At 43.9% G+C, this 24739-nt stretch overlaps 1 protein-coding gene across 8 annotated transcripts in view; it reads left to right on the forward strand.

The window, feature by feature from the left end:
• The window catches only part of adgrb3 (adhesion G protein-coupled receptor B3), a 126479-nt gene that overhangs the window by 37307 nt on the left and 64433 nt on the right, over positions 1-24739 (forward strand). For 6 of the 8 annotated variants that reach the window (XM_086181113.1, XM_086181115.1, XM_086181109.1 and 3 more), the window contains 5 exons: positions 13356-13466; positions 15674-15835; positions 21481-21645; positions 22219-22383; positions 23804-23968. In XM_086181113.1, the coding sequence (XP_086037239.1) occupies positions 13356-13466; positions 15674-15835; positions 21481-21645; positions 22219-22383; positions 23804-23968 (768 nt within the window). The remainder of the gene's footprint in view (positions 1-13355; positions 13467-15673; positions 15836-21480; positions 21646-22218; positions 22384-23803; positions 23969-24739) is intronic. The other 2 variants (XM_086181114.1, XM_086181116.1) reach the window with 2 other exon arrangements.

The raw sequence follows: 24739 nt of genomic DNA on the forward strand, positions 1-24739 counted from the left end.
CCTTATATATATACTTTATATATATACACATATATAGTATATATAATATAATAATATATATACTTTATATATATACATATATATGTATATACATATATATAAAAATATATATAAATATATATTTATATATATAAATATTTATATTTATATATATTTATATATAAATATATATATATATATATATATATATATATATATATATATAAAATATATATAGGCTGAAATTGAATGCGTTAACATTTCTTTTGTACGTAACACTTAATATTCTAGCCATGGAAGGCTGCAGAGAAGCTTGCGGTGTGGTAATCAATTCCGTACATTGGCTAACGGTAAGATGTTGAATGGCTAATTGACCACAGTAATGGTGCATGGCTATGTGGTGGTGGACGATGGAGACGTGCACATTAAAAAACAATTAATTTCCAATACTAATGTCACTCTTGGCTGCGTCGGCTGCTGCATGTAACAAGGAGCTGTCACTGATAAGTCATTTCATACTCCATCTGGGATTTGATCCAGACTATGCAAAACTAGGGGCCTTATTAATGGATTGAGATGCTCTCTTTCAGCTCTTCCTCTTCAGATATGAGAATTAATGCTCCTCATTTCGCTGATTAATTTGTTTCTTTGAAAGGCTACAAGGTCATGGCCGGGTTTGATTACATTTCCTGCTTATGAGTCAACTTCTTTCACTCCTGTTTACAGTTCTCCATCTGCAGCAGGCAACTTTGCACCTTGGCAGCTCCACAAGATTTGGAAATCCTTGACTATCCAGAAATCATGGGATGACTTCAGTAAAGTTTGCAGGCTCTAATTTGACTGTTGGACTGGGCAGTGTTGGAGATAATTATAATAATTCCAGCAGGTTTAGCCATCAGGGATGACGAGCCTCCTGCTCTCCGGTAGAGGAGCGTTAGCAGGCAGCCGCCGAGAGTTTGTTTTCACTTACATTTTCATTTATTACTTCTGGCGCATGTTCATTACCTGCTGAGTTGTGCGTGGACGCTCGTGAGGCTCGGTTGCACATATCAAAGTACACACCGCACAGTGAGTTTGATTAAGAAGTCTCCGATTTTATTATGATCCATGCACAAATTATTAATTTGATAAAACAGTAAGTTAGTGGAAGTACATCCAGACGATGGAATACACAGTCACTTTACATACATGCACATTTTCATTGCAGTCGTTTGAGAACAGACGTACTTGACTCCAGCTTTTGTGTAATCAAGAGAGGAAACTGACAAATGTGCAGATGAATGGAAGTCTTTTCTTGTTGTTTGTTATCGAGTTTAATGCAGGAGGATTCCACTGTCCTAGCCTGAGACCTCGTTCCAGATCCAAAAATAAAAACATCGTGAATTAATTATCGCGATTCTTAAACGCATCTGTCCTTCCTTTATCCCACTTGATTACTTGGCCCTGATGAGACGACTATTATCCTCCACAAAGACTCATTTCAGCACAATTTGAAATTAAGATTATTTGCTCTGTTACTTCAATGGCACTTAGATTCTCTTATATAATAGTACTTTAACTGCACTCATTCAGCTTGAAAACTGTGTCGTGCATGCTTGGCCAGATGGTCCGGAGCACTTTTGATAGGAGAACCTTTACTTGCCTAGATGGAGGTTGATCCCAGTGAGCCGTGTTTGAATATCCTGGCGTCCCAGAGATCAGCACCCTGCCTCGTGAACAGAGGGCAGGAGCAGGGATAAGGTTAGCCTTGTTGAACATCGGGTGGATGGGTTTCTTTCAGTGAAATGCCTGGAATCAAGTCTGTGGCTGGCGCCAGTTCATGATATTTTCAAGTTTTGTTCAGTACCATAGAATGTGTCAGGGAATACCACACTGACTTTTGAAGCTTTTCTGTGTCTTTAAAAAGGCGGTCGCACAATGAGACTACAGGAGGTGTTTCTGACATTAAAGGAACACTTCTTTGGAGACACACATGCTGCTGAGACCCAGAGGCATCTGCCAGCTAGTTAGCTTAGCACAATGAATAGTCGTGGGTGGGAAGTGTTAGCATCCCTGTGTCTTGCCTGCTCAGCTTCCAAAACCTGCAGCTCCTCGTCTATCCGGTAGGAATCATCCTCCTCATCCTCACGTCCTGCCCATCCACTACCACTCATTGCGCTAAGCTAACCAGCAGTCAGCTGATCTGTGCCTAAAGCAGACCAGAGGAGAGAAGGGGATCCATCCTCTGGTCTGGATCTGGGGATGATGGACATTGAGAGTGTTTCCCAAAAGAGCTGGCGTCTTCCTCCCAGTGTCCAAAATCATAGAAAAAGACAGGAGAAGGTTTCAGTTTAATTGTGTTGATGTGGCCAGTTTATAGCCTCATGGTAGATTTTTTAATTTAGTGATTGTGTTTACTTGGTATGTGGTAAATGTGGTGTTCATGGATGGAGATTCTCTTGCTGAACAGAACAGATTTTCTGCAATAATCCAGAAGTCAGTGTAATAATCCCATTGGTTTTTGGTGAAGGGAACTGTTGGAGATGTTATCTCTGGGCTGGCCCACAAAAACAAGTCGCCCTGTGGCTTTTTGCTTCCTCCTGGTTTTTTGGGACAAAATCTTTGCAGTTTTCTCTTCCACTCTTTTTCTTGACAATTTGAATTGGCTAGGAACTACAATCGGTGCGATGACTGCTCAGGTTGTTGGAGTTCTATTGGTGCTAATAAAGAAGAGAATGGACTGATAAGACTGGAAAGATGATGTATCCTTGAATATGGAATGAGCAAGTTATTTTTGTTTGTCCTTTAAGCCGATACGGGCCGTCCATCATAAATAAAGCCCAAAGCACATCAGTGCTGTATCGGCTCTGAAACCAACATCAGAATTTTCTCAGCTCAAGTTGGCGGTCATGTGTTTGCCCTTGTTCAAGGGAAGAACTTCATTTTCATAAACAACAGCATCTCTGTGGTCACTGTTGCTGTGTCTAAACTCAAATATATCGGAAAATGTAATCAGTCATGTTATTGGCTTTAAAAGTGAACAAATGAAAATATGAAACGATCTGAGAGGAGAATCAAGCAGAAATCACACAGCATTAATAATGTATGAAGAAAGTTAAGGAATACAAACAGTGATTACAGTGCCGTGCAGCCATGCATGCACAGAAATAACTGTAATAAATGTGATGTCTCTCGTGTTCCTGAACTTGGTATCAGAATCCATTAAATAAACACCCCATCTCACTGCTGTTGTGCTCTTGTCTGAGGACATTTCGGCATCGTCACTGTGTCCTTGTAATTATTTTTGAGAGCATGTTTGCTTTAACATGAGCTTAGTCAATGAGCCAAGACAGGGCATGTTGCAGGCATCTTCCTCATGACTAACTTGCATATGACACAATGTTCCCTGCGCTGATAGATGCAGGGTGGCAGTCTGAGGCAGTGGGCTTTACCGCTGCAGAAGGATCCGACGTGATTGGTGCTGTGGAAAAGCTGACAGCATGAATTATGAAAGTCTCATTAGGGGCTGTTGGAAATGATTTATCTAACTTGGAATTATGGTCAGCCTTCCACATTCCCCTCCATGGTTACATATTGTGTTTTGCTCTTTTGATTTCTTACGTGTATCATTTTCAATTTATTAGTGAGGAATATCCATGAACACTAAAACCATGACTCTATTAAATCGAAGGTCACTACTTGGCATGCCAAGCAAAATGGCTCCGAAAAGGACAAGGTATGCTCTTTGAAAATTGGCTGCCGTTGAAAAAGGTGCTAAAAAATGTGTCATGTTTCTCACTTGACAGATGCATTGCTTGGCATGGTGGTGTGGAGGTTGGCAGTGTGTGTGGCTGCCAGGTCATCTACTGGGTTGTGTGTTTCTATACGGATGCCAAGAGCAGCTTCCATTGTATTTCAATGTCCCTTAGAGGAGTGTAATGGGCGAGCACCTCAGAGGATAATTATGTCTAAGTTTATTAAGATCCTCGGCCTGCTGGTATAAAAAAATCATTTGTTTTGAGCTGACAGGCCAAAACCTACAAAGAATATTTCAGCATTTCTGCAGTTCATGCGTCTATGATTCCATACTATTCATGTTACCTTTTTTTCTGAGCCGGTTTCATTAGTAATCCGCTTCCATCCTTGTTTCTGTGGCTGCACAGTGGTCCTTTCACTTGTGTCCCTGCAGCAGCCCCACTTTTAGTCATGGGTGGTTCAGCAGTGTCACTTTTTGAAAAGACTGGTGATTTCACTCGCTATAAGCTGCAATCTTGGCATTGCTTTCAGTTAAAAATGCTCCATAGGCAGATCCATTTTCTGATAGCATCATGCAGCTGCACTGAGAGTGTGATACGGCGCTCACATTATCATGCAGCCTGGAAACTTCGCAGAAAAGGGAGACTGTTAATGTTGTTGTTTTCAGTTCCCCCTCTCTTTCATTTTAAGCAAAATGAAGTCGACTTTCCAGGGTTTGGTGAGCAAATGCTCACTACTAATGCAGGTGATGCTGCGGATGATCTCTGCGGGGCAGTGTGATTAGGTTATAGTTTGTTGAATATGTGTCTCAACAGTTTCAGAAAGATCAGAGATTCAATTTATACTTGTTTGGAAGAGTTGAACTGATATGAAAACAGACTGCTGCAGCCTGCTCCCTCAAGTGTGAGGAGAAGAGGAGGAATGATCTGCTCCCAGCACCCAGCAACAGGGCTCCCTGATGCAGCGCTTTGATAACGTCAGAGCTCCATCTAGGTTGCTCGGCGAGGTACTGCTCGGTAACCTTGTGATTTAGCATTGTGTGCTGTAAATTATCAACACGGAAGACTCTGAGGCCGCTCATTTGCTTCCACAAACATAATCCAGCCACCCTGCTCACAACAGGAGAGATTTCAGAGCTCTGGTCTCGCTTCTCTCTGCAGTTTGAGGTGAGTTCATGTTCCTTTGCCATGAGGTGCAGTGGCAGTTGCACAGAATTCAAATTTGGCTTCGATCTCAGTCATTAGGAGAGTCAACAGGAAGCAAACAGATGGTGGAAGGAATATGATAGATAATTGTATGTCTCAGAGGACAATTCGTAATTTGTATCTGATTCAATGCAACCCCCTCGTTTTCTTAATGAAGGACTAATTGTGTTCTGTTTTTTTAGCAGAGACTCGAGCACACGGTTGTGAGAGTGAAGGGTTTCTGTGACGGCGCCACAAACTTTCAGACACGCACACGAGAACTTGGACTACGTTTTTTTATCATCGACCTCACCACTGCATCAGTAACCCTCACCAGCCAAACACTGGTCTCACCATGTCACCTGTGCTGACAGCGACCCGGCCATGGTGACACACATGCACACACACACATGTACACACACATGCACACACACAGACACGCACGCACACACACGCACGCATGCACACGTACGCACAGACATGCACACACACGCACGCACACACACACAGGCACGCACACACACACATGCATACGTACGCACACACACGCACGCACACACATGCACACGTACGCACACACTCGCACACACGCACGCACACGCATGCACACACGCGCACACACACGCACGCACACACATGCACACGTACACACACACTCGCACACACACACGCATGCACACACGCGCACACACACGCACGCACACGCATGCACACACGCGCACACACACACACACACACACACATGCACACACACACACACAAACGTTACTTTGATGGCCCTCTAATAATCTTTTATGTGTGTCCTTCTCACATTTTAATAACCGGTGCAGTGCTCATTGTTTGATGTCACACGTATCAAAGCGTTTAATTCCTGACTTTACTGTCAGAATGGAGAACGTTGCACACGGCACACAAACCGTCTGAACCATCCAACAACTGTTGGCAGCCAAAAATGTTCATCAGCACGACGCCAAGATCGGATAAGCGCTCGTCGAGATAATCGAGGTGACGGCGGACGTACATGCAGAGGTTGCTTTCCTTCTAGATAAACAGATGTTCAGGTCTCCTTGTTGGTGTCTTCTTATTTCCTCATGTTTTCACAATCTTTTTATTGTTTGTCTGACTGTTCACAGGATTATAGAAAAAACTACTTGGCTGATTTTCACCAAACTTGGTGGACGGGTGTTGCCTTGGTAACAGAAGAACACCTAAAAAAATAACATTGCAAAAGAAAATTCTTGTATTTTCTCTTTTGCATTGATTTTAACGAAGGTCCACAGTCTCACACTGGAGAACTGTGTTATGCTTCATACATCGGCTGACTGGGTTATCAGCAGGTTGCAGTTCAACTATTACTGCTCGATGAGGTCACTTCATGGCACGAGGGACTTCCGCGTACGCACACTTGTACAGGGAGGATTGGATTTATTCACTGAATCCTGTTCACCTCCAGAAGAGTAGATGGCAGTGTGTCCCCTACAGGTGGTTGTAAGCACCTGTTCTACTTCAATTCAACGACTAACACTGAAAAACAGACGACCCATCAAGACGAGACACTGCATTGCTTTAGCTCGTTGGTCTGACTTTGAAAAGTATGACATCAGTCAAAGTAACATGTTTACATCTGTTTTTATAGTCCAGTTTGAGTTGAAGTAATACAATAAATTGACTTTTTCTAACATGATGTCATTGTTTTCCATGACAGAAGCCCAATATCTTCAAAAAATCCCTCTGAACACGTGACAGCGCCAGCGTGGCAGCCTAACAGGCTCCGCTGTTGAGCGCTGGACCAACGACAGGCGCAGGATAAGGAGGTATCCCTCTTCCTGGTCTGCGTGGACTTGCCTCTATTTTGGGAACTTCCACTCTTCAAAGTGGAGTGGTAATGAAGAGCCTCTCATTAAGAGCTGCATTCGTGACAGTCAGTCAGTCAGGCAGGAGTGTGTGGAGGCCCTGGGAGAAGCCACTCTTCGAGGCCTTGCAGTAAAGGCTCATTTCATGCAAGGTTAGACACATCAGTCATTGGACATGGGGCTGCTTTTACTGCCTTTCAATAGACTTACACATGGAACACATCCACAGTGAGAAGATGAACCTGGAAATAAAACGTCTTCTTTGGACTCACTGCAGCGGATCACTGCTGGTGCTTAAGCTCAACATTCCCAGCATGCACTGGATCAAAGCTGCAGCGCTGACAAAGGCCATTGACCCAGGGAACTTTGATTCTCTTTGATTGTATGCTGCGTCGTGTTTGTGGAGCGTGCTACACATAATTAGAAGTGGGACATTAATTAAATCAAGCGTGAATATCTTTGTAAATATGGCCACTAATTAAGCTTGAAAGCATCAGCGAGCTGTCATGGGTCAGAAAAGCTTCAGAGCCTCCACATCAGGCAGACATAAATAACGTGGCATGGACAGAAAAAGGCTGCACAGTGGCACACCTTCGATGTAAGGATGAAGCTCTGAGTCTGCAAGGATAAACACAAGATCACCGTTTCCTCGCACCCTCTGAATGAGCTTCGTTTATTCTCAGGACACAGCTCACTGGCTGTTGCACCTGCATAGATAATCATTCGAGCAGCCATTTTGTTACTTGTTGGCCAAAGAGCTTCACTTTTCTAGCTGCTGCACAGCTGCTATTGCTTTCACTGTTTCTGCATGCTGCGCTGGCTTTGCTAACAGATGCACCCCTGGAGATGCAGCTTCCGAAGCTGATTGAAACAAAGCAGTTCTCTTCCTTTCCTTGTAGGAGCAGCCAGACGGATCTCATCAACTTGCAAATGAGTCTGACTCGCAAGAGTAGCCACACAGTTTTCTTAAAGTTGAGAGGCATTTTTTCCTCCGAGTTGCCTTCCTCGCCTCTTTATTATTTGCTGATAATCCCTGACAAACAGGCAAAATGGCTGCCATTATGAATTGATGGCACAGCAGTGGCAGCGAGCAGCTTTTGCTGGCTCATTTAAAAAAAAAATCTGCTCCTGTGCTGACTGGAAATAATCTCAGGTTCGATGATGCAGTGTGACTGAATGGGTTCATAATGCTGCTGCTTCCTGTTACAAATGAGGAGCATTTAAGAACGCATGACATTGAAGAAACAGGAAATGTGTAGACATTATTCTGCTTGTGTGTGTGTGTGTGTTTTACTTTTATTTAAGCAAATTCTCATTTACGATGATGAAAGTGCTACAAACACACCACAGTCAACACAAACTAGAGCGGAGATGCAGCAGAGCGCAGAGATCCGGGCCACGGCGAGACGGAGCCGAGGGCAGCAGCGTGTCACGGGCAGCAGGGGTTCTGTGTGCCTGCTTTCATTTGGTTTCCATTTATTGTCAGAAAATGTTTCTGAAATCTGCCTTGCATCCCAGATGAACATGTTTTCACATGAATAACCCTTTACAAGGTACAACAACAGCATCACCAAAGATATGCAGTAAGCACAACCGCGCATTACTGACATCTGTCTTTCAGAGGATCAGTTTGATACTGAGCCTCTGGGCCATTTTTGGAAAATAAGGAGGTTTTTGCCGGTTCTCCTTGAATTTTATAATTGGGTGAAGGTTCAGTTCAGTAGTGGCCCTGAAGTATCAATGAGTGTCCTCGCAGTGTAGAGGCACAGACAAGTGTATAGAGACTACCACGAATACAAAAAGTAATATTCCAAAAGTGTTTGACACAAATACAGGTCACGGGATTGTCTGTATTTTTGCAGTGCGATGCTCTTATAATCTCCCATAGACAGTTGCTGTGAAGTACAATTGAGAGATTAAGTAGTTATTTTTATCTAAAGGAAATACCACTGCACAGCAGAAATAACAGATGGTTCGTGTCTGACGATGAATAGACTGGATGAACGACAGTAAGTGTCAAGAGGCACGTGGTATTTATGCTAGTATAGGTACATACTTTCCATGTCGTCATCCCTGTCACAGTATTGAATGAGTAAGAACACTGGACTTAGAATTCTGATTTGAATCACAGACTTTAGTGTCACTTCAGTGAACAAACTGCATTTATGGTTGTACTATTAATGTACATTCAAATTCAGTCTCCCAGTAAATTTCATGTAATTACTGTAGAGCAGATATACCAACGTATACGGTCGTGGTACTACGACTCAAACAGCCCTGCAGACATGTGGCTGCCATCCTGCTGAGGGCGTGGGTCGGTTCAGTAGACGGAACGGGGAGCCGGGAATGGCGGCGCTTCAAGAACCCGTACCAATTTGTTCTAAAAATGGAATTTAGATCTGTTTCAGGAACGACTTTGCCTGCCTTTGACCTGATAAGATTAGCATGGAGAAAAAGAGTTTTACTCTCTCCAAAGATCATCGAAGCAAACCTGCCCCCTATTCAGGACCTCCCCAATCAAAAACATGTTGATATTCCCCACATTCTGACAATGCTGCTGACTTTGAAAGTCACTGCAGATCATTTTAGAGTCTCAGCCCTGGAACACATGTTTTGTCAGTGAAGCATGCCGCTGAGCTCATCTGCATACATAACGAAGTAAATGAATCAATGCACAGAAGGAAGAGGAAGCTAACAGGATGGATTCCTCTGAATGACACAAGTGTCTCCTCTGTTGATCCAGCATGATGCTTTATGGATGTCAGTAATAATCCTGAATGAAGGACAGACACGTCATCCAGCTACAACCTAATTTTGTTTAAAAGTTCTGACTGGCGGCCAAAACTTAAAGATTACGCCGTCTCAGACAACAAATTTTAAGTAATGACATGCTAAGTGCGTCATCTGTGCTGTCTGCCTTGTAAGACGCATTGTTCTGGCTTGCTTTGACAAATGGCAGTAGTCAGCCCCTCCAGTTATTACCGTTCAGCTCCGTCTCTCATGTTTACTGCTATCTAGCCGAAGGCTTGAATACAACCCTGGTAGTTCAATAAAAATCTTTGCTTATTTTGCTGCATACTTTTATTGAGTCCTGCAATTTTCCTTTCTACTGCAGGCTCTCTGAAACACAGTGTTTGGATTAACAACTTGGCTCAGAGGCGTGAAAAGAGACTCTGGTTTCTTGCTCATGAAACGGCGACTGTGTGTGCATCCAATCAGCCAGTTCTCATTCGTATCCCGACGTCTCTCCATAGATTCCTGCCCTGACTGATGTAATTAGCGCAATCTGGCATAAAAAAGTGAATCCATGATGATGAAACACTTCATTTAAGAATGTGTGAGGTGAGATCACACCTTGTACTGTCAGTTTGTCGCAAATCTTGCTGACATCACTCTTTGTGCTCTCCTCTCTGTTGCAGGGCTTCTGTTGTGTTTATCAGAAGCTGCTGAGAGCTCCATCACAGGAGGTGTCACTGTGTTGCCAAGTGTATTTACCTAATATTTCATCCAGAAGGTCTCACTTTACTGGTGTGTTTACCAGTCACTCACTGTGCGATGTCTTGAGGTTAGGATGTAGTTTTCTCTCTTTCTTGGTGAATTCAGAATTCAGACAAGCCTCATGTTTGTGGCTGGAAGCTAATGGAGACTGAACTTTAAAGCGATACTTCATTTTACCTTCCAAGTAATCACTAATAGTTGTCTTGAGCTCACTAGGACTCTCCTACACCTGTCACGCCTGTGACCATCTAACTTGAAGTTAATGGCGCCCCATGACAACCTACCACAAACAACAACGAAACGTCCGTGAACAAACTCTCAAGGTCTTCATCTGGGAAAACCGGGTCCTCTTAATCTAGTCTCATGCTCACTGATCCACAAACACAAACAGATTTGAACTAAAAACAAAATAGTGGGGTTTCGGGTCCAGTCTACAGAATGGGTGTGACCTTCAGGTGAAACCCCGCCCCCCAGCTAGTTCATGGGCGTAGACTCTGCTGCTGGGTGTTTACACGGTGTGCAGGGACATGAGAAAAGATAATGTGCCAAAGCACGAACCAAACCTAGATGTGATTCCCTGACAGCAGATTCACCAACCAACAGCTTGATTTAGGTTAGCAAAGGTTCCTGAGAGGTTCCTCAGAGGTTCCTCAGAGGTTCCTGAGAGACTGAGCAGGTACAATCATGTGATTAGCGCAATGAGACGCAGGTGATGACTTGGATGGGTGCGAGCTCCTCTATCTAACTGAGATGCTGCATGCGTATGAATTCTGTGTGAGGTTTTTCTTTTTTCGTTGAAATAGAACAAAGATATGCGTGGACGGGAGACGAGACTTTGCCTCTGACAGTGCGGAACTAACGTCCTTCTTTAACCTGCTGAGATTGTGGAGGCTTTGCAAACACAATGATCGCCAAAGGTATACGAGGATGTTGCTCAATATTTTGTGAAGCCAGACATGTCATTTAGTGGCTAAATGCTGTCCAGTAAAATGGAGGTAGTCTCCATGCAGCAGGGTGACCAACCCTTTAGTTACACAGCCTTCACCCCTCAGACTGAAACTGAGTGTGTTTCCATCGCAGTTTCTCCACACACGACTGCTCCTCCTAATGACACGCATTTACTCTAACGATGATTCCAAACTAACTGAGACGCATATGTTTATGCATATATATATTTATACATATATATGTATGTATATATATATACGATATGCATGTATATATGTATAAATATATATAAATATATACATATATGTGTGTGTGTGTGTGTATATATGTATATATTTATATATATTTATACATATATACATGCATATAGTGGGGAGCTCTGTTACCTGACGTTTATTGACCCATTTAATACGCCAAGTGATCAATGCTTTGCAGAGGAAAGTAAGTGATTTCAAAGGAACAAGAGGATGATGATCAATTACTGGGGAAGATAATCATGTTGTTTAGTATCTGGAAGGATGCCTCCATGTCCTGCATGGCCCCCGCCCCCCAGTGTAGTGACTTTCTCTACGTCAACTGTCTTCCAGGTAAAACAGTTGATGGCATATCCCCGCAGCTGGTAGAGCAGCTGCTGTCTGGATGAGGATTGTCTCCTTTACCTCGGCCAGGAGTAGGAGCTGCACCTCAGACAGCCATTTTATTGTGTTGATGAAGCAGGGCAGAGCAGAGACAGAGACAGCACGTCCATGTTTCTCCAGGATGTCGGCTAACATGGCTGACCGTTAGATCTCTGGGTTCACACTGTGCTTTCTGCTTAATCTGAACAAACCGAATGTGGATACAATCAAATCAGACTGGAAACCTTTGATTGTGTTTCTGAAGCTTTGTGCAGTCACAGTTCTGCAGATCTCAGTCGGCATCAAAGGGCTGCAATGTTTGTTCCTCCACACCACCTTTCTCTCCCTTCATTAATTTTTTGTACATTTAAGCGCATACATTAGTTTCCTGATGCTATACCGGGTCGGGCTGCACCTTTTTGGCATGGATTTCTGTTTTTCTTTGCCTCAATCCAAACGTGGGACATATGTGTTGATACTTTTTGCATTCGTTCCAACTTTCTGATACACGGATCAGAAGCAGTCCAGAGATTTTGATGATAATTCGTCATCAAGTTTGAGCGTTCCCTGGAACCTGATCAGATCAGATGGCGGATTCTTGAGGCCTCTCAGCAGTTTTTCTCTGGAATGCTGAACTGGATCAATTATACTGGAAACGAGGATTTAAACACCCTTCCTATCAGTGGCTGATGCATTGCACTGTCTAATCTACTAACATGTGAATCTGTTGTTGATGCATCACTTGCAGTGGCTGTTTTCAAATGATGGAATTACCTCATTAGAGCTACACTGCCAAAAGTAACGTTATCTTTCAGTGGAGAAAAAAGACAGCAAGACCATTTAGGTGAGCTATTCAAGTAAATAAAAAAAAGATTTATCTCTCTGTGTCCAGATTTATTTTAAAAAGCAGATGCAAATTTGTCGCTAAATGCGGCGCAGTCTCCCTTCCCTCAGTGTGGTTCCTCTTTATCCCTGGATGGGAAACAAAGAAAACTCATACTGGATGAATACAGCTCAGAATACATTGTCTGATTGTACTCACAATAATCTGGGTCCAAAAAAAAAAAATCCAAAAAGAAATTTCCACCATGACGGCAAATTTGAGGAAACTGTGGATCAATAGCATGCTATGTCCATGACCCCCTCCTCTGTGGCTTTCTGATGGCTTACACATTTTTACTTTTGTTTTTCTTTTCTTATCCTTTCTGGGTGTGCAGGAGGGAGGGAGGGAGGGAGTGTGGGAGGGTGGGAGCTGGTTTGTTGAGGAAAACCAGTGTGAGTTTATATTTGCATGTTTGCTATGTGTCTACGCTGTGCTTTCAAGCTCAATTAATACCTCCAACTCACCATTATATAAATTTGTTGCATTGCTCTATGCCCTAGAGTGAAGGACAAATTCAAAACAAACGTGTGTGGTCTTTGTTTCTAGCCATGTACTGCCGTTGTTGCGAACATCCTGAAAAAAGTCTGTAATAAGCTTTTGTTCTCAGAAGATCATGTTTAAGCCTAGCTTTCATATCAACCTCTATTTTGTCTCGTAGAATATGGAATGATCGGAGAGCATACAGTAAAAAGTCAGCGGCCAAGATCAGTTCATGACACAAAGGCCCTGCAGGAGCAAGCTGAGTCCGCTAAATTTATGGCACAAACTGGTAATACAATAGTTACTTTTCTTGACTTTATTTTGTTAACTAAACTTAATTTCATCATGCATGCTCTCTCTTGTACTGCACCTTTTAAGTGGAAATGTTTTGCATTATTATTTTTTCCTACTCATTCTCTATTGCTATGAACTAGGAAGATGCCTTCTCTCTCTGAATATAGAAGATAAATGTGGGTATGTTTGTTCTCCTGTCACATAGTGAGCTGGCGAGTGGGTTCGTCGTACAGCACAGGCAACTACTCAGACACCAGAGTAAAACGAAGGCCCGGATGAAGTTAATCATTTCCTCCAAGGCGTGATAAATTAAAGTCACTTTGTGAAAGAAAAAAGCCGCCAAATATAAAACTTGGCAAACGTTGAACCGATAAATGCGGCTCTGACAGATCAGCTGAACCTATTTGGCCTAATGAAGTTTAGCTTTTGATAAATTAAAGCTGAAATGATCGAAATTCATGATGAATATTACGATTTACCACCTTAGTATTTTCAATTAAATGAGATATGTTGAAATAACTAACAGCAATCAAAACCTCAGTGTTGCTTTCATTATCTTTCTTTTTTATTCTAAATCTTTCTTTTGAGTGGGCGGGTTTGTAGAGATATCTGCTAGACATTTTTATTTTGGCTTTATTTTTAAGTTTGGGGAAATGTTTAAGTTTTTCCATGTGTTGTTCCATTTACATCCCTGTCCTTGTTTAAGAACTCTCTTCCTCTCCATTTTAATTTGCAACACCACCGATGTACCGGCATTAACGTGTGCTCATTAACACGCCTCCATTTAACACACACTGTAGGAATGTTGTGTCCCTGTTGAGTGGCAACACTGTGCTTTTCTGTTTCTCATTCTCACGTTATTTACTCTCCCTGTTCCTGCCTCATTGAACAGATTGATCCACCTTCCAGTCTATCTTTTGATCGGCAAAATTCAGGCAGGTCTCCATCCCTATTTGGCTGAATCTACGTGCTCTTGGTGCTGAGAAGCTGCTTCAAATTCTCTTACAATTTGACGACTTCCAGTGACACAAATGTATTCAGAGCTGCAATTGAAACTATTCTTTTCTGTGCAAAATGATTGCGTTATCTCAACAATATACCTGACCTGCAGGTTCAGTCAAACATCCGTTATTTGGTGACTACTTTGATGTACAGGAGGGATTCGATTGTCCGCTTACTCGCCACCAAATAGGCTGACGTGGCTTTGGAATTCCCCCACTGCCTCATCACAGTCGAGCTTTACTTAACATTTCCTGGCCTGCTGATATTCAAGCCTTTTGGGCTGTGCAGATAGAAGCAGTCGTTGTGTTGTCTTCTCAATAATCTCTGTAGATTAACATGAAGATGGTGGGATCAACAAACATCTGCTAATGTTCAAATCGCCGTTCTAAATTCTGCTAGCTTCCCTTTCGACTTAAAGAGCGCACTGGAATCTCTCTTTGGTTTAAACTGTTGTGGTTCCTGAACTCCATCTGGGCTCTACATTGAAATGTAAAGAACCGGAGCCACTTTCAGTAATGTAGCATGACTGCAATCAAGCAGCTAACGTTTTCATTTTCTCTAGCCTTGATATGCAGTTGACAGGATAAGATTGATGTAAACGTTAAAGCACCATCAAAAAAACACTGAACTTGCTCCTCCGTTGCCAAGGAAACAAGATAGCTGCAGTGCAAAAGGGAAAACATATTTCTCTCTGAACTAACACCCATGAAAGTTCCATTTTAATTTCAGATGTCGTCTTTCTTGCATGCCGCCATGTTTTATGAAGTTTTGTTTCCTCATGGTGATTTTTCCAACATCTTCTGTTGTTTCACTGAATGCATGAATTATTTTAAAGATGAACCTAGAATTGACATCTGTCTGTTAATTTCTTTAATCAAAACTGCACCATTTTTGTGATCTTTGCATAAGTGCACATGTCAATTTGAGGAAGGCCTGATTGATTGACACATCCCTCAATTCTTAAAACATGCAGACACAAAACCCTCAATTGTGCTGCGACTAAAAAAGCCATTTCAGTATTTATCAAAGATCACATAAAGGTAGTACAAGAGTGTTGAAAAGGTAAAATCCCTCCCAACACATTGGCCTCTCCCCATTTGACTCAACCCCGCCCACCTCGCCCACCTTGCCCTCCGCCCCCTTAGCCGTGCCCAGGACCATATTGCTGCATTTAACTAGTGTCACCCTTCTCCCATACAGGTGAATCAGGTGCAGAGGAGTGGTCCCAGTGGAGCTCATGCTCTGTAACATGCGGTCAAGGGTCGCAGGTGCGAACAAGAACATGTGTCTCACCATACGGAACACACTGCAGCGGCCCTTTAAGAGAATCAAGGGTTTGCAATAACACTGCCCCTTGTCCAGGTAGTGTTAGCCGCAGATTCTTGAATATCAATGTTTTGCTCTTTTGTTGTTTATATGGCAGGAAATGTATTGTTGTGTTTGACTATTCAGTGTCTCTTCTTAATAATGTATGATGATCCTCATTACAGTTCTTATTAATCTGATGTTTTCTTTCTTCAGCATTATTTTTGTGAATGTGGGTTTTTTCATAATCACCTTTCTGTTTTCCATTTCATGTAACTGTAAAGCAATTCATCAGCACCGGAGCGCTTTAACAGCGTGTTGGTCTGCGTGGAGCTCAGGGAGCAGCAGGCACTGATAAGTCGTCAGCTTCATTTCCTTAAGGGGCAGCTGTGCATTTCAAAATAGCCCAGCTACGTTTCTTCAGACACGCTGCAAGGGCTTTTCTTCCGCAAGCCATGATGGCGTGGCAGATGAGTCACAGGTAGTCAGGTGTCAGCATCAGACCGCTGATTGTGCCCAGAGAGTACAGAGCTCTGCCAAAGCCCCTGTTGTTTCCCCTCAGAGATGGAAGAAAATGCCCAGTGACATTCCTATTTTCTTTTTATGAAATGAACATGATGCAGCCCACTGTTTGGTTAAGATATTTAGAACTGAGTTTAATATCTTATACACCAGACCAGCAGCATCCCATTGGTGAGATGAACCCAGGGGGCGGGACTCCAGCACATCACTCAAACTAATAGGTGATGAAACAATGTGTTTGAACAGCAGAGCTCATATAGAAGTTTGATTGACAAGCATCAGAGGAGCCGTCTCGTCAGCTGATTGGCGGTTAGTCAGAGGTCGCTGACTAACTGATCACTAACTGATCTCAAACCCGTTCACTCAGGGACTGTGAGTGCTGTAGCTTTTGTCTTGAGAAAGCCATGAAATGAATACAAATGTGTGAATGCAGTGAGCTAAAGAAACAAATTCACCTTCAAATCTCCCTCTTAACTGCGGGGTCTTCGAGGCAGGGAGTCCCAGCTACGTTGTGTGGCAGCAGGAAAAGGGTTCTACTTTCTGCTGTAAAAGAGGAATTTTCTAAGTTGACAATGCGTTCATGAGCACGTGGGAGTGCTGACATCCGGGGTGGGAGAACACACAGAACGCCTGCCAGACTCGGGACATCCCAGCAGGAAAAAGGCAAGTTTTCAATTTTGTCATCAGTGGAAATGCGTTCAAGCGCACAAGTGAGGGTCCAATATTTCCCCTTTGTGATACGACAAATCCTGACCAAGAGTAACGATGCTGCAATGAAGCGAGGGAGGAGGAAGTCTTTTCCAAGCAGGTGTGACGTCATTCAGCATGGTGGCATTTGCGGTGAGAGACTTGTACTGAATACTGCGATAGTCTTGATTAGCCTCTGTTCTTGATGGGCCAGGCTCCGCCCCTCCACCAGGTTCTAACAGCCAGCCAGAACATCAGACGCACCTTGGCGGAGCTGAACATGTTGACTGAGTCCAGCTCTTTGATGTGAGCGCTGCTGCGACTGCAACACCAAATCTAGAGTCATTACGGCGGATCACAAACGCTGTGAGCTGCGTTCCTGTCATGTTCTAATGCTTCGTGTGCAGAGGTGGCATGTGTAAGTGGGAAGCTGGCAGTTCCCAAAGGGTCATCCTCTTACTGTGCATGAACACTAGAGCTAAAAATGGAATGAGTCATTTCCAAAGAGCAGTTGCCTAAATACCCGCGGTCGGTGTGACTCCTCCCTGCCTATTAACATTTAGCTCAGTCAGTATTAAAGCCTCCAATCCTCAACCAAAGCTTCAAATTCCAGGTAAATTATTTAATCTGCATAATTATTAATATAGAATCCGAGTTTACGGTCCTGCCGTCCCTCACCTTAGTCGTGCAGCCTGCTAACACCGGAGCCAGAACCCAAACTAATGAGGGCACACCGAATGCAGGCCCATAAAACTGAGGACTTGTCACTGAAAATGAAACAGCAGAACAACACAAAGGTGACGGTTTCATTTGAAAATTATTAATTAAAAAAGTATCGTTTGGGAAGGGTTTTTTTGTCAGATCATATCAAGTTTAGAGTTGCAGGGTTACAAGACGTTGCATTCTTTTGTTTGTGGAACCTGTTGGAATGGTGCAGCAGGGTCTTTGAGTCACTGTGGTTAATGCGGCTGATGGAGCTCTCGAGCTGCTGAGCTACAGACGGAGCCTTAATGGCCCGCAGCCACCAGACACATGCAGGTCTACCTCATGCACTTGGAGGCAGACAGATGGATTGACTTTCATACAGCGCACAGCCTGCCAGAATAGATGGATGTATCTATTAAACGCTAAATTAGAGACGTTACTTTCATCCTAAAAAGAGGAAACCAGATCTTTCATTTGTCATGACTGAGATCATCAACAAAATTTGTGGAACAGGCGGATCGAGCTTGCTGTTCTCTACATGTAGGTTCTCTATTGTCCTGTGGAATATTTATGAACAGACTGGTCCCTTTTTGAGATTTTCCTCTTCTAAAGGACTTGTTCAAGCAGGTTTCGTGCCCTACGCTCCTCAGGTGCGTGTCACTAAAGGTTTCGTGTGACCTTTTTATTGGACAGAATAAAACGTGAGGGGTTGAGATGCTGGGTGGCTCTTCACGACCTCTCCCAGCCTCCCTCCTACCAACACGTGGTTTTATCAACATGTGACAGTAGTGGGTTTTAGTTGCCCTTGTTTAAGGGATCAATAATCAAAAGATCACTCGTGTGAACAAATATCGAGTGACTCATTTCTCCTGTGATTGTTGGTGTCTGGTCGGTAAGGACGATGTCACTTAGCATCTCCTGTATTGGAGAGAGTGGTTATCACAAAATAATGATGATAGAAAATCATCAACTTCGCTAGCATATAAATGTAAACAGATAGGAAAAATATATCTCGTATATCAGCTCGCCAACTTGGACACTTAGTCGATTTACATAATTCAAATATAAAAACAGACATTTTGTATCTGTCCTTCCAAAGTGAATCTGTTTCCCGCGGCTGAACGCCGTGTGAGGACCGGTTAGCTTCAGGGGACTCATCAGCAGAAATGTTGGATTTGGGTTCACCCTGGATATTAAAGATAAAATTGTTTCACACTCAGCTGATGATCCTAACATGATGTAAGAACGTAAGATGCCAAATATTAATGTCTCCACGCTTTTAGAATTGTGGCATGAAACGGTACTGATGAATTTTGTCAGGTGGCTGCAGAAACAAGCCTGGAGACTCGATGAACATCGTAGTTTCAAGAGTAGATGTCAGGTTTGCAGTTTCGCCTTGTGATTTCAGTCAACTAATGATTGTGTGATTGATGGAAGGTAGACCCCGCCCCCTTCAGAGGGGCTCCTGTAGGGCTTCTCAAACTGAAGTGAGTTCTGGTATCACAAAGACACCTGCACAGGTAAGATGCTACGGACCAGCAGGTGTCATTGCTCAGGGGTTCCCGGTGTGACACTGGAAACGTGTCACTATTGGAGTTTCTACAGCATTGATCAGTTAGTCAACACTCAAACTGCCCTGCAGCCACTGAAGAGACGGAGAAGAGATGGCCCTCAGCGGGCAGGTGGCCATGAATGGATGGTGACAGCCACTAGAGGCGCTCTAACCGGGCTGCAACTCCCTGGTGTGACATGGGGGGGGGGGGGGGGGGGGGCTCAGATTCATACAAACGTTCTTGGCAGATGCATTTGCTTCTGAGCACCGTCTTGTGCAGGTCCAACGTTGTCGCCTCCAGCAGCACGTTATGAGCGCTCGTGGCCGTGCGGCTACATGAATGGCTGCCGTTCAGGGACAACTTACTCAAAGAACCAGGATGGTATTCCATCATTTGGGTCTGGGCCTGCTTTGAACTCAAATTTTGCAAAGTAACCACTTCAGACCCACGGGACACTTCGCTAAGAGCATCAAAGCGGCACCTGGAGGCTGGGCTGGGAGAGACTGTCGGCTTGATCCCCACATCCAACTCTTCCACAACTGATCCTGAGATCCAACTGTTGTACTGCAGCAACTTAAGGACTCTGCTATGATTGAACAACCCTCACCAAAGGAACTATTAATTTACTGGGTAGAAATTAGTCAGACGCTTTTCCAAGGTCTTAAATTCCATTTGCAATCTACAGATGATAAAATGCTCTTTCGTGTCCTCAGCCTGTCGTCACTCAGCCTGCCCTTCGTCCGGGGCTCTTACTCTAGAACAGTCCTCCCTTGTTTTCGTGGCTGTTCCCCTGTGCCCGTTATTTCTGGCAGCTGTAATGTATTTTGAGTATGACACATATCTTGCTCATACTTCATAGTCTAAAAACATCTCGGATTCAGAATGATTTCTATTGTTCCCACTGAAGTTTACTTTGGAGCTTTGTCACTAAAGTCACTTCATCTGTGGGATCAAGAGGCTGGCAGTTGCTTCAGAGGTGGATATCAGGGGTTAAACTTGAGCTTTCTCAGAGAAGTGTGATCGTACTGCATAATATGACTCGGTGCCTCTCAGTGCCACGACGGAACATGAAGCGTCTCACTTCTCTTTCCCTCTGCAATGTTAAACTTTGAGCAAATCAGCACTCTCTCAAACTGAAACACTGACTTTGACTGCGTTACGTCCTCAACATCCTATCGTCGATGAAGTGTGTGTCCGTCCGACTCACGAGATCAGACCTGCTTCAAAGTACGCCACGTGAAAAGCAAACGTTTAACACTTGTTCAACTGAGCAACAATCCAAGGTACAAAATAAAGATGTGAGAAATGCGATGCTTTGTTCTGTCTGATTTAAAACTTGAAATCGCACGATCATAGTTTTAAAGTTTAAGGAAATATCAGTGTTATTTGCAGAGCATATATCCAAAATGTTTTAGTGGAAAAGCAACTGAGAGGAGGGAGAATTTAAACTGAATCAGTCCTTCATGCAAGTTCTTGTGCAGGAAAATGATCTGCAGTGATTGAAGGAGTTGGGGGAGTGATCAGCCACTCAAAGTTAACTTTGAAAATGGGGCATCTCACTCTTCTTGATTTAAACCTATTTTTCTAACTTGGTGTGATATTTTTTCAGAGTAAACAATTCCAGCAGCAGTCCGTCCAAATATAACAACACGCCACATGGGATTCACGATGATCCTAACTAAGGAATAATTGCAAACCTATTTATATCAGACGTACACAAGGATGTGGTAAAGTTACCAGAAAACTTTCCTTTGGGCTGTTTTGCCCACTATCTCAGCTGAATGGCCTATTTCTCAGCAAGCTCCCATTCGGGGTGCAGCCAGGCTACGCGCTGCCTGCGTGTCCACGTTCATTATTGGCGTGTTGACGTTGCAGCAGATTTGCAGAGCCGTCTTCGGCCACACGGAGCTGAGGTCCTCCTCCACCATCAGCCTGAAGACTCGCCCAAACTGCCCGCCTGCAGGCTTTAGCAGTCGCTCTTAAGCTGATCTACGACTTAAGAATCCACTCCTCACCCGAGAAAGGAACAACAGCAATGAGCGCTAAACGAGCAGAAGTGACGTGCAGCCCCACTCCGTCTGTGTGCTCAGTGTTTCATTCACTTAAGTTTTGTTGCTAATTATTTTTGATTGATTTTATTTCATTCATGGTTCAGTGCCGTTTGTTATGGGTGTGTTTATGCTGTAGCGCAGGCACCAGCATCGATCAGGCCTGACACCTTTTCTGTGCCCGCAGTACACGGTGTGTGGGAGGAGTGGTCACCGTGGAGTCTGTGCTCGTTCACGTGTGGCCGAGGTCACCGCACTAGGACTAGGATGTGTGCCCCTCCCCAGCATGGAGGCAGGGCCTGTGATGGACCCGAGACCCAGACTAAGCTTTGCAACATAGCCTTATGCCCAGGTATCATCTGTCTGCTGTCTGCATACATGAAATATAGCAACATGTGAAATAATGGACTTCTTTGAAAAAAAAAGGGGGGGGGGTGTCCGTTTGTGGTGAATGTGGGTTTAGACGACATGAACTGTGGTTTAATAAACCCTGTCGATACTGACGTCAAAATCACTTACTCAGAATTGCCTGTGAACGGTAAGCAGATTAGTGATGATTAGTTTTTGCACACTGTAAATGTTAGCTTTGCTCAATCCCAGAAGCTTTCCCTCTGCCTTGACTCTCAAATCGGAAGGCGGCTATGACAAATAGTTTTCTGCACTCCTTTGACATTTTAATACTCTAAATCTTAATATGCAACCGTTCGAACAAAGCACTTTGAGAGACTATTTTGAGAAACTGTGCAAAACCAAATCAGCCAGCAATGCAGTTCTCCACAATTCACAAGTAATTGTTATTTTATGTCTATTTCATTGGCTTTCACCCTGAGAGAGAGTAGTGATCTGAATATCTCCTCCCATTTCTGTCTGCCCTCTATTTCCCCTCATTTGGGACGTGCTTGTTGGGTTGTGGTTGGTGCCTCAGTGGACGGACAGTGGCAGGAGTGGAGCTCTTGGAGCGATTGCTCGGTGACCTGTGCCAATGGCACTCAGCAGAGGACCAGGCAGTGCTCAGCGGCTGCCCACGGGGGATCTGAGTGTCGCGGTCACTGGGCAGAAAGCAGAGAGTGCCATAATCCTGACTGCACAGGTAAAATCCTGAGCCTCTTAATTCTACATCCGCTTCAATGTCTAAATTTGAACGAATGAATTGAAGTAAGCAGAGGGAAAAAACTTCAGTATGACCGCAATCACGACAAGCATCTAGCAGCCGTATAGACGGTGTAACATCCAGACCTCACTGAGCTGCTCTGAGGAGCTCTGCAGCAGGAATCACAGCTGCACTGTAAGAATCAAAAATCATGTTTCAGACGTGCTCTATCAATTGGATTTGTAAAATCTAGTTAGATATGCCTTTAACATAATTCAGGGTTAGCTGTCCCCACTGTCTGTCAACACCACGGACATATTAGAGGCTTGAAAATGTCAGCTTAGTGGTCTCCTTCAGGCTTTGAATCGTCTGATCTTATGAAAGGCCTCCTCCCAATCTCCTGATGCAATTTTCACTGCAGCAGCGTAAAACAGCTGGCATTTGGTTTCGTTGGGTGGAGACGCTACATGCTCTCTTGGATGACTAAAGAAACAGTAAATGCTTGTGAGTGTGTATTTTTAATTTGTGTGAGTGATAATGAAGCGGGGATGCTCTTGTTTGCTCCACCGTTACGGCATGCATGATGCAAGTCATGTATTTAATGGGGACGACCTATTTAGCAATTTTTTTCAAGGTGAGAGATCAAACATTAGCGGGACAACACCGTCTCAGCAATCACAGAGAAAGCCAGCATGACGTCCGCTGCTTCGCTTGGAGGAATAAAATATGTCAAGGAAAATCCTATATGTTTTTAAGAAATCATCCAATTAACTTTATGTACGACAGCGTGCTAAAACCTTCGCTAAATTCTGAAACAAACTGAATGCAATAAAGGCCTGTGCTGGATGAGCGTACATACGTGCTACAACATGAAGCGCCTGAGAGGATGCGTCCATCTGAGGAAAGGTTTCGCTATTGACTGGGACTTGATTAGTTAATCGTGGACAGGTTCAGCCGGCAGGTCCTAGTGGTCCGTTTGTCTTTCCTGCTGAAGCGACCCAGGCAGAGGTCAGTCGTAGGACGTGGAACAAGCGAAGGAAGGGTTAATCAGATGAAATGAGAGAGGAGTCTTGTAGCTTCCCCCAAGCAGGGCAGGTGAGTTACGACTGAAGGGAGGCATCTGTTTTGTTCTAACACACAGTTTAACAGTGTTCATTACAAGGGCATAAAACATGCTGCTTGTTCTGGCAACTTCAGCATAAATGTGTTTTAATATCTGCAAAGTGAAGGGAATAATCACCACTCATGCCACTGCTCTTCCTCCTTTTCTCCTGTGAGCCAGAGAGCAAAATAACCAAAAATCATATCTTAGATGGCACAAAAAGCACAACATGTCTGACACAATGATGCATCATCTCCACTGGTGAATGGCTGGCGTCTGATGGTATCTGTATCTGACTGAACGATGATTCTGTTGCAGCCAATGGCCAGTGGAATCCCTGGGGTCCGTGGAGCGGCTGCTCTAAGTCCTGTGATGGCGGGTGGCAGAGGCGAGCCCGGGTGTGTCAGGGGGCAGCGGTGACCGGGCAACAATGTGATGGCACCGGAGAGGAAGTGCGGAAGTGCAGTGACCAACGCTGCCCAGGTGAGCCAAAGAAGACTTGTAGCGTGAAGCTGGGAGGGTGCAGGAAGCTGAATGGGAAGATGATTATCTTGGTGTGAAATAGCACATCGAGTCACATCAAATCAGCTAAAACTCAATCTGAAGGTGAGTTGCTGATAAGCAGACAAAGGGGAGGGATGAATGAGTGTGAATATACGCCAGTGAGTCGAGAAATTGAAAGCCAGCGAGTAACGCAAGCATCATCAGAGCTCAGTGCTGTTTTCAAGAGGATCTCATTTTGAAGAGGAGTTTAAAAGATAAAGTCACATAATGGTTTTGGGTTCTCTGATGTAAGAAAGCAGCTTTTCAAAAGAACAAACCCTGAAAGACTTGTTTATTAACATTATCATGGCCGTGTTGAATGGAGGCAGGTGGACCTGAGCGCCGATAACAGCCGTCAGACAGGATGTCGATGAACTTGATTCTTTATCATAAACTCACCAAAGGCTAGAACAGAAAAGAGAGAAGCTGGCAGGACCAGCGTCACCGAGGAGAATGCACACGGTGACTGAATGAGAGCAGACCAGTCAGACTGATCAGGGGACAGCTGAGGGCAGGCGAGGAGCTGATTGGCTGAGAGACACACCATGACAGACGGGAAGTCCCAGTGCGTTCATGCCGATGGGAAGTGATAAAGTTTCCTTAAAAAAGGTTCCACTCCCCAGTCAAGAGCGTAGTCGTCACAACAACCCTGTCCACCCATGCATCTGTAACAAGCCAGAGGCTACTCAGAATTAGCTGTATGTTAAATTC

Source organism: Aulostomus chinensis, chromosome 16 (genome assembly GCF_037954235.1).
Source record: "Aulostomus chinensis isolate RoL2024-O1b breed Wild chromosome 16, RoL_Achi_v1.0, whole genome shotgun sequence".
NCBI classification, from domain to species: Eukaryota; Metazoa; Chordata; class Actinopteri; order Syngnathiformes; family Aulostomidae; genus Aulostomus; species Aulostomus chinensis.